At 39.0% G+C, this 16,455-nt stretch overlaps 1 protein-coding gene across 1 annotated transcript in view; it reads left to right on the top strand.

Moving 5' to 3' along the window:
• CLYBL (citramalyl-CoA lyase) overlaps window positions 1-16,455 on the top strand; it is a 218,572-nt gene that overhangs the window by 120,078 nt on the left and 82,039 nt on the right. Inside the window, 1 exon segment of the mRNA XM_033104835.1 lies at window positions 3,891-4,074. Coding sequence (XP_032960726.1) covers window positions 3,891-4,074 — 184 coding nt within the window.

Raw genomic sequence — 16,455 nt, forward strand, 5'->3', positions numbered from 1 at the left:
TTCTTTTTCTAAGTTCCCCCGGTGACTGTAACGTGCAGCCGGAGCAGAGACCCCTGTACTAGCTCTCAGCTAAGGAACCACTAACTGGCGTTTCCAAGTCACCTACCAAATTGCAGGTCCTCAAATGGACATTAGCTTGATTATTATTGCTATTTCTAATATGGTGAGCAGTTTGAGGGTTAATTTTTTTTTTTTTATCAGAAAGACTTTTCTTTAAACATGAGTTGTTGTTTTTTCAAGTTTGCTGGATTTTCAGTTGTGATCTTATTACTGTCACAGCATCTATGTGTATATGTTGGTAACACATGACTCACTTAAGAGAAATTTTTGTTGGAGCAAAATTTCCTGCATTAGGGCAGTGGCTCCACATAGGAATCATCTAGGGAGGTTGTTAGAAGGCCCAGAGCCTATGCCTCACCCCAGACCACGGACCGTGGCTGGGGCCTTAGCGTCAGCATCTTTGAAAGCTCCCCAAGTGATTGCCATATGCCCCCAAGTTTGAGTCAGCCTAGAGCAGTTTCTCAACATTTCATGTGCGAAGCATCCCCTGGGGATTTGTTAATATGCAGCTTCTGATTCAGTGGAACTGGGCTGGGGGCTCAGATTCTGCATTTCTAACAAACTCCCATGTGACAGGAAATGCTCCCGCAAGAGATGGGTGAGCCTCACAGGCGAACAGATAAGAGGCCAGTGGTGCTGGCTTAGGTCGGAAGGACCTAGGGAGTGTAAAAATAACAAACAAACAAACAAACAAAGTGAGCCTGGGTCCTGTCCTGGTGAATTTAATTTGATTGCGCTGGGTGGGGTCCAGAAGTTGACAGTTTTTAAAAGCTCCCCTGGTGATGGTTTTATTGACTCACAGATGGAGAACCCCTGCAGCACTGGGGATCAGCCTTGACTCTAGTTATAGAAATGATTAATAAATGGCATCAGAGGGAGGAGGAAAGGGAGATGACCAAACCAAGGCCAAGAGGGGGCCCCCTTCCAGCCAGAAGAACCCCTGGACCTGCTGAGGGATGTCTAATTTAACGAAAAGTTCCCCTCTGTAGCGAGAACTCGAGAACTCTCCGTAAGCCTACCAGGTTTTTTTCAACACATCTTAAGCTCTTGTTTTGCATATTGTTTGAATACATTTACATGTTGACTACCAAGAGGCCCTAACTACAAGTATGTAAGTTAAAATAAGTCCGGATCTTGTCACCTACTGCAATGGTATTCATACACAGTAGTCGGTGCTTAACACAACTCAAGTAGGGAACAGATTTGGAAACAGCCGGAGATGGGGGGAGAGAGAACATAGCAGGGAGGAGGGGGGCTTGGGGAAGCCCCTGCCCCCTGCCCTGTGACCACAGCCCTCTTCTGGACCTCAAAGAGAAGAACAGAACCTGTAGCCTGATCCTCTCCGCACCCTTCTTCTCTTTATTAGTCTAAACAGTTTGGCCATTTTTGATGTCTTTCATGTTCAAGCGTCGTCATGCACAGGCCTCTAGCCTTCCTGAGCCATCCTTTGGGTGTTCCTCCCTGAACTGTCTGGACATGTCCTGTTTCTTTTGTGCCAACTCCCCACAGTGCTCAGCATAGTGGGGTCAGGGCCACGGCATACAGTGTTGTAGGGTGTACCCTTATTGGGTGCCTCGCGAGGGACATGAGTAGGGCCAGAGTGTCAGCTCAACTCCACTCACCAAAGCATGCTAACTCAGGAGCAGGAGGCACCTTTGTGTTCTGCTCCCTGCTGGAAGGCACGAGGGGTACCTTTTCTGATTTGCACAAAGGTACCTGCCCTGTGTTGTACTGGAGGTCTGGTGCAGGTCACTCAGTAGATGCTTACTAAGTGCTCAGTGAATGAATGAATGAATGGCTTGGTGGCTACAATGGCTGGATCCAAAATGGTGGTCAGAAGCTATTTCACATGGAGGAAATCTCAGTTTTCATGAAAATCAGTTACCACTGGAACAGAGATGACCAGACATTCAAGTTATCAGAAAATGTGGAAAGAAAAGGTGAGACAAGAGCTATAGGAAGGAGCCTCTTTCCACTACAGCTGTTCTCATCCTCTCTTTGGTTATTACACATGTGGTTACAACAAATCCTCGTGAGAAGTGATTCTGTCCTAAGCATTTCCTAGCAAACACAAATTTCATCTCTTTTAATGGCATTTTTGCCATTTTTAAGGAAATGTATACATTACAAATCCTGGTTTACAGTATGAATGATAGGTGAAATGTGATTAATGCTGTTATATCATTATATTTTCTCCCTTTTTCTAGATAAATCAGGTATTTTCCATCAATGCATAATGATGACAGATATTTCAGGCATTCTTCAATTAGCAGGCCATAGTATGCTTTACATCAAATAAAATGTTTTGTAAGACATGTATACTTTTAAAATCCATCATAACTCACCGTACCTCACGTAGCACAATGCTTATTTGTGGAAAAGTAAGACTCAGACTCCAATTTTAGGGTTTATGAAGATTGGCTGCAAGAAGGAATGTGGGGGCCCACCCAAAATTGGTAGGTTGCAAAGAAAGTGATTTTTCTTGCGATTCATTGTCACAAGGCACACTCGTCATGGCAAAATGTTACAACCATTCAAAAGATTTGATGGCATTAACTTGGTATAACCACCAAATAGAGCTTTCATTAAGAGTACAGCGGACATGTTTTTGAAAAGGGTATTGTAGTTTAACCAGGGGAGAGTGAAGCAGTGCATTACCAGTTTGCTGGTGCCTTAACCTTTCCTTCACTGGAGTCTAACATTTAGCTCTGTCTTTTGTGGGCAAGGCCGGCTTCATGGATATGCAACTGGGCTTAGAAGAGTCTAGTGCTTAGATGTTCTTCTATCACCATCTTGAAATTTCTAATAAATCTGAACATGGGACTCTGCATTTTGAATTTTACACCGGGCACCACAACATATATAATTGGTCCTGATTATGAAAACTGATTTCACCTTCCTTTACCATATATTATGGGCTAAAACATGGTTTTCCCAGGATCAAGCTATGGACCAGGTGAGGGGTGGGGTCTAGGATGAGCCAAAGGAGCTTCTGGCCAACTCGTCTTGTTTCCTCAGGAGGCTAGACTGAGTACAATCGGGAAGGAGAGCGCAGAGGTGAGTAGCAGGGAGCAGCTACTGACAGCTAGAGTTTCTCCATTAGGGGAACCGTACCTGCTACCGCTGCTGGCCCCGCCACCACATCAAGGAGCTAATATCTGCAGGCCGTTGCTAAGTGCTTCACGTGCATTGTTTCCTTTAACTTAATCCTCTCAACAAAGTGGACAATGTGTACTGTTTTTGTAAATGTATGTAGACTCTGAAGTTTCCAGTAATTAAGTTCCCCACCATTACAGAGCTAGTAATGGCCCCACGCACTGTCCGTTCTACTCAAGAAGTGGCCAACCATCCTGGCCTTGTTAACACTGAACTTGAATCACTTATTTGTCAGGGAGAGGGCCACAGACTCGTGCTTAAATAGCTTGTTTATTCTCTATTTTTTATTTTACTTCTGTGTAATTGTCGATTGTCTTGTTATTTAGGATCTTTTGGATATAAATGTCTTTCCTTTTTCTCCACGGATGATATCTGGACAGTATTCTAAGACTGGAAGTGTTTTTCCAAAAAGAAACAGGGACACACTCCTTCTTATCTTAGAAGATTGTGTCAGTAAACAGTGTTACACGTTTTCAAAATCTCAGCTGAAATGACAGTTTGTTTCTTGGTTATTTCTGTTAGTGCTGTTTTCCTGGTTTTATGTGATTAGGTTCTGCCTCAATTAAAAAAGATGACCTATGTTTTCTATTTTAAGTTTGCATTAAAATCAGCGGATTTGACAAAAATTTTCAGTAAATTCTATGGGGGACTAACCCCAATTATGTCTCTTTCAGGAACGCATCTCTGGCAGCTGTGTCCGGGCATGGATATAGTTCCTCATCCAGTCACAAGTACATTCCCCGGAGGGCAGTGCTCTATGTACCTGGAAATGATGAAAAGAAAATACAGAAGATTCCGTCCCTGCATGTAGATTGTGCGGTGCTCGATTGTGAGGATGGTGTGGCTGTGAACAAAAAGGTAATGGCATGATTTTTTTTCTTAGGATGGGAAAAAAAAATGGATCGAAATTTGGTGCTTTCTTAGTAGCATTGCTCACTATTTGGAAAGACTCTACTGTTCTCCCTTTTTGCTGATTACTAATATATCCTTGACCCAGCCGTGGTATGGGTTCCTGATGTGTGCGTCTCTTTTCTCTTGGAGAAAAGAAGAATCCAACCAAAATGTATTTAAAATCATGACCTTCAATATATGACTGTGTGTACATAGAAAAGAGACATAGAAACAATCCATTTTGGCTGTGATATTTGCTAGTTTGGGAGAGTGACTTAATCCTAGAATTGTGGTATAAATTTTTCAGACCAGTAAGATGCAATTAGAGATTTATTTCTTCTTTTTTACTACCAGGTATATTGAGTAGCGGCCTTATCTTTTCTTCGGCAAGTGGCAAGAAAATAGGGGATAATCTTCTATGGATAAGTCACCATTTTCCCTGCTTAATTAAAGGGAAACTATACACAGAACCTTAGGGTTACAGGTTTGGCTGATTTCCTCATGGCCTGACCAGAGAAATGACCCTTAGAAAACATCCAGTTGTCAAAAGGTACAAAAATTCTTGGTGGTGGCATCATGGATGCTTTTGTTTCATTTTGATTTGCTTAACTTTATTTTTCAGGTTTTCATAATGAACATGGATGTTTTCTTTCCATAACTAGGTGAAATATGTAAATAATTATTAGGTTGGTGCAAAAGTAATTGTGGTTTTTGCAATTATTATTATTTGTTATTATTATTTTTTAGGAGGGCACAGATCACAGTCGTCCATGCGGGGATCGAACTGCCAACCTTGGTGTTATTAGCACCACGCTTTAACCAACTGAGCTAACCGGCAACCCCTTTGCAATAATTTTTAACCTTTTAAACCATAATTATTTTTGCACCAACCTAATGTAACAATAATTAATGTTTGCATGGGACTTTTTAAGTTAAAAACACGCTTTCATTCGACCTTTATCTATCCAGTCCCTAGACAGTGAGGTGGGCTGGGAATGGATTGAGGGGCTGGGGGTCCAAGCGAGCTGACCACATGGATTTAGGCCTATTTGGATAATTTCTTGTCCTAAGTGATCTGATATAGCATGACTGTTTTCTTGATTAATTGCTTTTCTTGGAGATTCTAGCAAACAGATATTTGCCTCAATTTAAAAAAAAAATTAATTTCCACCATCTTCCTAATGGCCAAACCAAGGTTTTCTAAGTGTTTGGAAAAGGATTAGAATAAGCATGTGGAATCTAAAGAGTTGGTGTACTCAATGTCTTTGGCATGCCCTAAGGAAAATACAATTAATCTTCTTTCTCCCAGAGATTAGGATAAATCGGCCTTTTCTTGCAGGATATAATGTGATTCCAGTATGCTCTCTCCCAAAACTCATGTCGTGCACTCTAAGATTAGATACTAAATTGTAATTTCAGTTGTTCGTGACCCAGGGCAATTCACTTTACTTCTTTGCCTCAATTTCTTATCTGTTCCGTGAGATGACAAAATCTTTTGTCAAGCCTAGGGATTATTACAAGGAAAAAATGATCAAACGCTTGGGAGTAGCTTCATTTGCTATAGGAAATAGATTAGATAAATCCTGTAGTAATCACGATAGAGGGGAATTTATTTTAGCATTGTAGCACAGTGAGCCATCAGGTGACCTGATAAACTTTTAATTACATTTCTTCACAAATCTTGAGGCTATCTTCCCATACCCACCAGAGGGTGTTTTCTGCCACCCAAATGAGTTAGAAATATGGTCTGTTCTTGCCTCAAGCTTCCTTCCTGTTCATCTGTGTCCTGAAGTTTATTCTTGAACCCAGAGCCACTACTTAGGAGGAACCTAAGGAGTGAAGAGGAGAGGAGAGTTTATGATGGGCCTGCCTTCTTCGTGTCTTCATATGTCTTCATCGGGATACTCCCGTTCTTTTCATGCAATTAAAGTTTGCATTAATTGCTAGACACACTGTTTTATGCATGCTGAACTTTCATTCAACTAAATTCCCCCCTTTCTTATCCACAGAAAGTTCTGGCAAGCCAGGCTAGTCCTTGTAAACAAAAATTTTTTCTTAAAATCTCTATCTAGGTTTTATTTTATCTCATATATTTCATTTCATAGTCCTAGCCTGTCAAGATCTTTTGGGACTTTTATTTCATCATCCAACATTTATGTTATTTGAGCATTTAACCGCATACTTTATGAAAATGTAACAAGTTTCTGATGGAAATATTGAAGAGGCTGGAGCCAAGTGCTACACCAACATGCCACTAGCAACTTCTATTCCACTTTATTTAACAAGCATTTATATAGTGCTCACTAAATGCTGGGCCCTGCTGTAAGGGCTTTAATTTGCATAACAACCTAGTGAGGTACTGTTATGCTCTACAGATAAGGAAATTGAGGCATGGAGAGGTCAAGTTCATGAATCAATACTGTGAATATGGTTATTCAATCACCTAACTCCCTAAAACCCAATCTTTTCACAAGGATGCTATAAGAGATTTTTATCTAATGCCATTTCAAAATGAAGATACCTTCCCTATCTACCTGTCTAGAAATACCTTCTCCCATCACACCTCCACCTGACCAGAAAAATGAGGTTAGGTAGATGAGACTTGATCTTGAAGAACCCACGTCAGTACCCAGTTATTACCACCTCCTTTTGGAAGTGCTGGAGACACAAAAATGGGAAGAGCTACCATTTACTGAGAGTTTTCAATATAAGAAGTGCCATATTAAATGCTTTATATATCTTAGTTCATTTAACCTCTGAAATACGTCCAAGATCTCAGTGCCATTAAATGGCAGAACAAAGATTTGTATCTTCTAGAATTACCACCAGAAATCAGCCTCAAATTCATCTGTCAGCATATTCCATAATTAACCTTTCCCCCTTTCTTGCAAAGTTAGTTCCTGGGCTTCTCTTTATCTTTTGGTACCTTTGTGTACTCTATGGTTTCTCAAAAATTACTGACAGGAGTTCCGTGTTCACATTTGCAAATTCTTTCAGTGTCCTGGGATTGTAATCCATTTAGACCTAGGGACTTTAATTCATTTGAAATGTCCAGATAAATCTGAAACTTCTCACCATATCTCATATTCTTTTTTCTTTCTTAAAGTCAGCTCCTTGTCATGTTTCTTGTTTGAAATTATTCTTAATGGAGGAGATAAAATAGAGGCCATTTTTAGTGAGTTTATTTCTTATGAAGAAGAAATCCATATTAAAATTCTCATTTCCAATGATCTAGTTATATATCTAGTTTATTAACTGAACTATTATTGCCTAATTCAGCTTTGTTGGCATTATTAAAACTTAGTCACTTTATTTTGTATCCCATTTTATTTCATTTTTATTAGTAGACTAACCCAGCATTTCATTTGATTCACTCTGTGGAGTATAGGCTAATAATGAAAACAATAGTTTTCACAAAGCAGTTTATAAGTATATAATACCTTCCAGCAGGTTCTAATCCTGTTCTGGTAATCCAATTTGTGTTTAAGTAGTTCCTTCATGTCAAGGAATGCAATACCAGCTCACCTCCCCAAGAGTGGATGATGAAAAGACCATCTCCACTCCCCTCTTATCTTCTCCTTTTCCGTTGTTAAATACATGAGGAGATGCAGGACTGTCTAAGCCCCTGCTTGCTGGGGCACAGTGAAAATAAGCCAAATAATCAGATTTCTGGTGAATCTCCCTGACACTTGGGTGAGGCCAAGAAGGGGGGAATGAAGTAAATAGAGTCAGGATTCTAGGGCTACTATTTTAGTTAGGTGAATTTTTAAATAGATATTTAGATTTATTTAGTATTTAAGTTCAAATATGTAAATTTAAACACTCAATATTTAAATAAGTATTGAGTACCTGCTCAACCAGGCACCATGGCAAGCAGGAAGGGAACAGAGATGGTCGCGTAGTCCCTAACCTGGAGGAGTCAAAGGCTGGTGTTGAGACAGGAAACAAAGTAAATAATTATAATCTAACAACACAGGTCTATAAGAATGCATACTTTTTATTATCGTTTGGTTCTAAGTACTTTTTAATTTCCGTTTTGAGCTCTTGCTTGGGCCATGAGATCCATAAGAGTGCTTCCCAAACGCTATGGTGAAGAACTAGTTTGGTTATTTTCAGTTGTTGTTGTTGTTACTTTATTTCAGTTTAAAACATTCCCACTCTATTGTGGACTGATACTTTTGTAAAATACATAAAACAAAGCAAAAAAGAATTGCTAGAAAATTAAATGCTGTTTGGGTGCCAAGGCAATATCAAATGCTGTAAAAGTTTCTAAATTCACACTCCCCATTTCAGACTTACCTCCTAGTGGCGTGCTCATGGTCAGAGTTTGTGGACCAACAATGGTCTGCAGACCACACTTCAAAAGTAGCAGGGACTTTGAATTTTTAAATGTCCAAGAGTATAGCAGATTTTTAATTTATTCTTTTGTTACTGACCTCTAGCTTAGTTGCATGATTGTTAGAAAATGTGATCTGAATGATGCTAATTTTTAGAAAGTTGTTGAGTCCTGCTTTATGGCCTACCACATGAGCTATTTTTGTAAATGTTCCATGTATGCTTAAGAAGAATGTATACTCTGTTTGCTAGATGCACAGTTCTATATATTTTCCATTAGACCAAGCTTGTCAATTATGTTCTTCAAATATCCAAACTTGACTGATTTTCATCTGCTTTATATGTCAGTTATTGAGGCTAGTTGAAATCTATCCTCCAATGGAAAATTTGCCAATTTGTCCCTGTAATTCTATCAATTTCTGCTGCTCATAGTTTGAGCCTATACATAGATGTATACAAATTTAGAATTATTATCTCCTTCTGGTATATTGAATCATTTATTATTATGCACTGGCCCTCTTTATCCCATATAATGCCTTTTGCTTTCAAGTTTGTCTATGTGGTATGATATGAATACACCAACTTTCTTTTGGTTAGTGTTTTCCCAGTATATCGTTTTCAGCCTTGGCTTTCAACTTTTCCATATCTTTATGTTTTATATATGTCTGCTATTGTTTTAAAATTTTTTTATATCCATGTAGACAATCTCTGTCTTCTAACTGGAACATTAATCCACTTACTTTTAATGTAATTACTGAAAAATTAGACTTAAATATACCATTACTTTTGGCCTATTGTCCTTACCTATTCTGTTTCTTTTTCTCATCTTTCTTGCTTTTTAAAGATTATTTGACTTTTTTTGTTTATTTTATTAGTTTATTTTTTCCTCTCTTAGTTTAGAAGTTATGATTGTATTTCTAACTTTTATTGGTTTCTCTTGAAATTTTACCAAGTATACTTAACAAAGGCTAAAATTAACCTATATCTTCTTCCTGGACAACACAAGAATTTTAGAAACCTTTAAATCCAATCATCTCCCTTGCAATTTATGTTATTTTTGTCCAATATTTTAGTCATCTCTTTTAAACCAATGAAATTTACATATAAATATATGTATATATAATATATGTATATATTTAAGTTCAATACATATACACATATATTATATATAATATACCGAGTGTGTGTACACACACACACATACACACACACACGGAGGGTGCCAAAAAAAATGTATATACATTTTAAGAAAGGAAAAACCTGTATTAAAATTGTAATGCTCAATATATACCAATAACGAAAGATGAATGCAAGTCACGTTTAACTTCTGCAATTACAAAAGGTGCTCAAAGTGGTTACCATCAGCACAATTTTAATAGTTTTTTCCTTTCTTAAAATGTGTATACATTTTTTTGGCACCCTCTCTATATAGTATTTATTTAGATTAACATACATATTTTACCATTTTCTCTGCTCATTATTCCTTCTTGCATCTCAGATCTTCTTTCTGAGGTCATTTTTCTTTCCCCTGATGTACATCCTTCAGAATTTCCCTGTAGCAAAGGGTTATTGATGGTGAACTCTCAGTTTTTGTTTGTTTGAAAATGTCTTCATTGGCTGAGTAGATAAATCTAGACTGACAATTATATTTTCTGTCTCCTTGTCTTTCTGTGCTGCATTCTGGGTTAGTTCTTCATACCTAATTCTCTAATTAGATATGTAATTCATATCGAATTCTCTAACACTTTTCTAATTCTCTTTTCAGTTGTGTCTAATCTGTTTAACTCATCCTCTTTTTAATTTGAGTGATTATATTTTTTCATATATGGAAGTTCTATTTGATTCTCTTCATATCTGCCTGGTATATTCTAAATCTGATAATTCCAAGATTTTTGCGTCTAAATTGCTTTTGTTGTTCACTGACTCATACTCATGGTATGAACCCATATTAATTGGAATTAATTCTTGGAAATTCTCTTTGGAGTGGGAAGGTTTTCCTCCAAAGAGGATTTGTGTTTGCTTCTGCTTTGAGTCAGGGATATTACTAATCTAGAGTCTCAGTTTATTCTCCCCACCTTTGTAGTCATCAAAAGCTTAGTACCCTGATATCAGGTCTGCTATAGGCATTTGGTTCCTAGCTTCCTCATTTTTCTGACCTCTCATAAATCAGAATTCAACTCATTTTTTTGTTATTGTTTTACATTGGCCTCTGGAGAATTCCCTTAGCAATGCATTAATAAGTACTTTTGTTGAAATGTATCCATTTTACAGTAAGATGGCCCTGGAGAGAATGTGATCTTCTATATTGTCAAAAGTAAAGTACCCATTATTTAAAATTTTTTTATAAACATAAATAAAATTAGTTCCTTCTTACACATAAAGAGTCAAATAGGTATGAAATAAAGCAGCCCCGAACCATTACTCCATTTCCCCTCTCCAGAGACAATCCCTTTTATCTCTTTTAGCTTATTCTTGTGGAATTTACACACCCATATTTCTAAATAATATATATCTTGAATGGTCTTTCCAATTTTAGACATAATATTGACTCTTTGCTATCGGATTTCTTTCTTTTCCCACTAGTATCTCCCTATCCCCACTATGTGTAAGCCATCTCTCAGTTGTCCCAGTATAATTATATGTAACTTTGATGAGATTTGTAGTGAGTGTAAAAACTAGAGATGAACTATGTAGTAATAAACTGATTACCTTTCCTTTTATGTCAACCTACTGTTTTTCCTGGAATTCATAATTATCTTCTTTTTCTCTTTCTTTTTTCTGGCTTAGTTTTCTATTCATTTGTCACTAATTTAACACCCACCTCTTCACTAATTGTCTAAATCTAAGTATGTTCAGAAGCATCCAGTATTTTATCAGTTTCATCTTCTTGGAGAAATTTCTCCTTGACTCTTCTGATCCCCTCAAGTCTGGACTGAATTCCCTTCACTTCTCGCTTGTGTTGGCTATCCTGTGTTTTGTACCCTTTGGCTTTGTATATCTGGGTATGTTTCCTTATTTGGGTGAGCATATCCTCTAATAGTTCCTGAGAGAAGGTTTCCCTCAGATGCACAGAAGTAACTCCTATAAACATAATCTCCTTTTTTTCTAATTTGATTTATAAAGAGTGGGGATAGATTAGGAGTATATGGTCATGAGGGGTCTTACACTGACCCTTTAAAAAATCAAAGGAGGAACTCTAAATTGTGATTCCAGAAAAGCTTTTTTGTGGGAACCTAAACTAATAAAATCTGGGCTGTCGTTCATGGGCAACTCAATTTGATACCAGCAACCCGACTCAGTGAAAAGGGTAGAGCACTTGGCAACAAAAGACCCATTTAACTTTCCCATTTGAACACTATCTAACCAGGGAATTTGAGTCCTATAATCTAATGAGCCTCTGTTTCTTTATCTGTCCCATGAGATTGGTGATAATGAAACCTGCACTGCCCAGCATAGGACCCGCTGTGAGACTCCAGTGGAAAAGCGCTTCGTAAACTCTCAAGTACTATATAAATATTGCTTTTTTTTTTTTTTTAAGCAGTTGTGTCATTTTTAAAGGAATAAAGCTTAGGAAATTTAGGAGAATGGGAGGTAGCATGTTTCTTTAAGATTTCTCTTTCACATAGAGGAACATATTTGATGGTCAAGAACACAGACTTTAGAGCCAAACCTTCAGTGCCTTGATTCTGTTAACATCTCGTCCTAACGGTGTGACGTTGGGTAAATCACTCCCTCTCTGGGCCTTAGTTTCCTCTTCTGTAAAATAAGGGTAATAATGGTAATAATAGTATACTCCACAGAATTATATTAAATGTGCTGATATTTTTTAAGTACTTAGAAGAGGGCTTGGCACATAATAAGTGCTGTATAAGTGTTTGATGAATACCTAAATAACTATTGCCAAGGGTCTGATGTATCAATTCAAGTCTCTGATGATTGCTTAGAATGCCGAGGTTTACTAGTATTGATTCATACCTTACATTCCTGACTGTCATAGGGTAACATATTGGCACAGGTAGCTTTTTGCTCCACATGTCATAGAGTTTGCCAATTTTGCTATTTTTTTTACCTTCTCCTTCAACTACTGTAGACAAAGAAAAGACTCTAGAGACAGCAAAATATCACTTTTCCTCTCAAGCTTCCTCACAGATTTCTTAACACTATGGGGCTAGAAGCAGCTATCTTAGAAAGCTCTTACTTATTTTTCCCCCCTCAGGAAACCAGAGAGAAAATTCTTTTTCTTAAGCAGTTAGGCAATAGCTGTTTACTTTACATTTCTCTGCCAGGTACTTGAGCTATTCTCGGCAGGAAGGGAGTAAAAAGAAGGTAGAGGAAGGAAGGTGGCCAAATCTGCCTTTGAGCGCCTGGGCCCCCTGAGAAAAGTTCAGAGCGAGAGAGCTGGGCTGGGGTCTGGGTCCTGGGCAAGACCACGTACCATGGCTTTTTCCGTTATGGGAAACGGGGGTGGGGTGGGAGGAGGGCCCCCACAGCGGTTAGGGCTGGAGTATCTGAAGAGAGTGGCCCTCACCAGTGTGAGGGAAGCTCCTGACAGGTGAGGGTTGCAGCAGTGGCTCCTTTCTCCACCACCTGCTCTGCGTGGCAGACGACCTAGGGCTGCTAGGAGGACCTAGGGTCTTGTCAAAGTTGCCCTTCACTATGAAAAGCAAGAGGAAGCTTTTGCCCTCTAAGCAGCAGTCTGCTCTTCGGGAGTTCCACAGGATCACCCCCCGGGCAGTGTTCTCTGAGTGCTTCTGCTCCCTCCCTCCATCTTGGATATCAGGACACATGTCGGGCCTTAAGGAAGTTAGTGGTTGTGGAGGAGACAACACTGTAGAGGCGAGGGGAGTGAGACTGTGGCCCTCCCCAGTAAGGACTTTCAAAGTACCTCTTCACAAACAATAATTCGTACAAGGATTCCTATACCTACCTGCCAGACTCTGCAGAACCTTCAGTCACTGCATTGGTGACTGTGACCTGCTCATTAAGAAACACCAAGTATCGATCAAAGTTGTTGGCTAATTATTAATCTGCAAGTACTGTGAATATGATTTCCTGACACTCATCATTTTAAACCAGTTAACTCTTGAGTTCCTCTGTAATGCCTTTAATTGCCATACAGATGGAACGTCCTGTTCTACCCCGAGCCTATGTAGTCTCTCTAATTTGTGCTCTCTCATTTGGCTTCCTTTTGCGCACACACTTGCACATACACAGACACTAAATCCCCATTTGTACTTACCATATGCATACACAAATCCATTTGGCTAAAATTTAAACACCTCAGTGCTGTCACTGTGGTTGAAATAAATTAGTAGACTAGCGAGGTGTACTCTCCCCACAGGGAGAAAGCTAACTGATGAGCAATGGCTGATCAAACGTGTACAGGGGCGTGGGGCGCTAACTCCTCTTCAATAGGGGTGTGAAATTAGGATGGGAGGGGCCCTCTCCCAGGGGCTTTGCCTTTATTAAAAGACTTGAGAGGCTGGGAGATTTCTTCAATAGGAGCTAGGGTATCTGTAAGTCTTTTGGGAATAGTATGGAAAGCTGAACTGTGCTTAGAAACTCTGCAAGGTCTTTTTGATCCTTCAAGGTTCTGATATAAAAACCTATCCAGGTTTTCATAAAAGTAGTAAAATGTTTTCAGTCTTTTATCAGTCTTTTCATACCTTTAAATTACCTTTCCCCTTTTGTGTAGTAATTGCTTTAAAAACCCAGAAAACAAAACAAAACAAAAACCCTCCCCCTCCTCATTGTTTTATTCTTCACAACAGGCATCTCGAAGAATTCGAATATTTCTATCAGGGTCATAATATTCCGCAATTTCCATTTAATGAGCTCAACAAAATTTCTTTACAAAGAGATGCAGGCTTCAAATTGCCACTTATTTCTTTTCCTGCAATTCCTAAGAATCCAATTAAGCAAGACTGAGTATGATCTCTAATATGATATACCTGACTACGGAAAGCCGGCCGAAGCAATAAAACAGATCTTTGAGCTCCAGCTCAAAATTAAGATCGAAAGAAAGGAACCCAGCTTAAATGAACAAAAACTTTATAGAACTGCAAACTGTAGCCATTCCCCCTGAAATGAAGTAAAAAATAGCTTGGAGATTGTAGTGAAAATCATTAAGCTTACTTATTCCGGGTTTAGCTACCAATTAAAACCTCTTCTTTTTTTTATCAGGAGACCACAGGTGATTTTCACAAAATGAGCCCATGCGGTTTCAGTGTGCTAAATCTCTGGGACTAAAGAATCAAGCATACGTAGCCACCACCAAAACGAGGGGGAGACAGCAGGAAATCTTGCAGACCATCAGGCTTGATATCAAAGGATAATATTGTTTTTCAACTTTTCTTATTTTGGTGGCCACAATTCATAGCAAAGTGTTTTCAATAATAAATAGGTGGGACTATTTTAAGGCATAATTCAACATTACAATTTAGAGAGATAATTAAGAAATAATATCATACTTTTGCCATGTATTTTTAAATGCATCAGAGCTTCTCAAGTTGGTGATAGTGGTGGTGGTGGTAGTTTAATTCTTATTCTGTGCCTGCTGTGTAGCTTGGGGGAGATGATGTTTTAATAGGGAAAGGAAATTGTGGTTTGTCAGGGGCAAGTGTTAACCCAAGGCATAGCCTGTCTTTCTACTAGAGATATGCTATCTGTTTCAAATGTATTTTTGTAATTTTTTCCCCTGTGATGCAATTGTGCTAGCCATTCATTGATCAGAAATTAACCTCCAAAAGATAGCAGTTGGACCCTGAATTCCCAGCCAAGTCTAGTCTAAGAAGCATTGTGTTCTTGGGTAAAGTATTGTTTAGCTCCAGCTAACTAGACCAATAAGACATCCAAAGAGCAAAAGCCTAGAGAGAAAGATGAACCAGGGGTTTGGCCTGAGATAAAAGTAAGTTCCCAAAGACCCCTCAAGTTTTTCCAATAGAGGGTGAATTCTTGGAGCCTCCCAGGGTAGAACAAAGCTAGGGTTGAGCTCTATCAGGCCTATTTCTCTAAACCTGTCAACCATACTGTCTGATTGCCCTTTCCTAGTAGCAGGGGAAGGCTGATGGTCTGGCCCAACTGGTGTAGGTTTGCAGGGCACAGGGAGTGCCAAGACTTCTTTTCTGGAGCTGTGATGGATGGATGCATGGAGGAAGGCAAAGCAGACAGAGCCAATAAGTGGGAAAATAGTTTCAAAGAGGCTGTCAGAGCAAAGGGAGCCTGAAGTGTGTATGAAGAGCCCAAGTTTGGAGTCAAGACATGAGAGGGTTGGGGAGAGCCAGATCAAGAGCTGCCGTTGGTTAGGGCAGTCATGGCTCTCTGGGCTGGGAGCTGTGACTGGGCTTTTCCATATTTTCTCTGGAGACATAGTGCATATACAGGCCTTCAACTCTCAGGGTCCGATAGGGGACAGGCATTATCACACACCCCTCCTGGGTTGTCTGAAAGATGACAGCCGCCTTGGATTTTGGCCCATTCCTGGGCCAAAGGCAGTTCCCACAATCATTCTTTCCAACGACTGCCCTTTTCAAGAGGATGGGCCTGGGAGCTGACCATGGTGCTGAAGGTGTTCTAAGAATAATACAGTACTAGAGACCGTTTAGTGAGTACTTCTTGTATCCCAGCACTACAGTAAATCATTCCATTTACCCAGTGTGTTCATGCTGTATATGCTACCTGTCCATTAGTCACTTAGTAGCCATCTAGATTATCAGATTCATTATTAGAGAGAGAGAGAGCGAAACCACATTCACATAACTTTTATTACAGTATATTATTATACTTGTTCTATTTTATTAGTAGTTGTAAATCTCTTACTGTGCCTAATTTATAAATTAAACTTTATCATATGTATGTATGTATAGCAAAAACATAGTATATGTAGGGTTTAGTACTATCCCCAGTTTCAGGCATCTACTGGGGGACTTGGAGCATATCCCTCACACATAAGGGGGAACTGCTGTATTTCTAACTTCTTTGCATGCATTAACTCATTTCATGCTCACAACAACT

This window comes from Rhinolophus ferrumequinum, chromosome 4, assembly GCF_004115265.2.
Source record: "Rhinolophus ferrumequinum isolate MPI-CBG mRhiFer1 chromosome 4, mRhiFer1_v1.p, whole genome shotgun sequence".
Lineage (NCBI taxonomy): Eukaryota > Metazoa > Chordata > Mammalia > Chiroptera > Rhinolophidae > Rhinolophus > Rhinolophus ferrumequinum.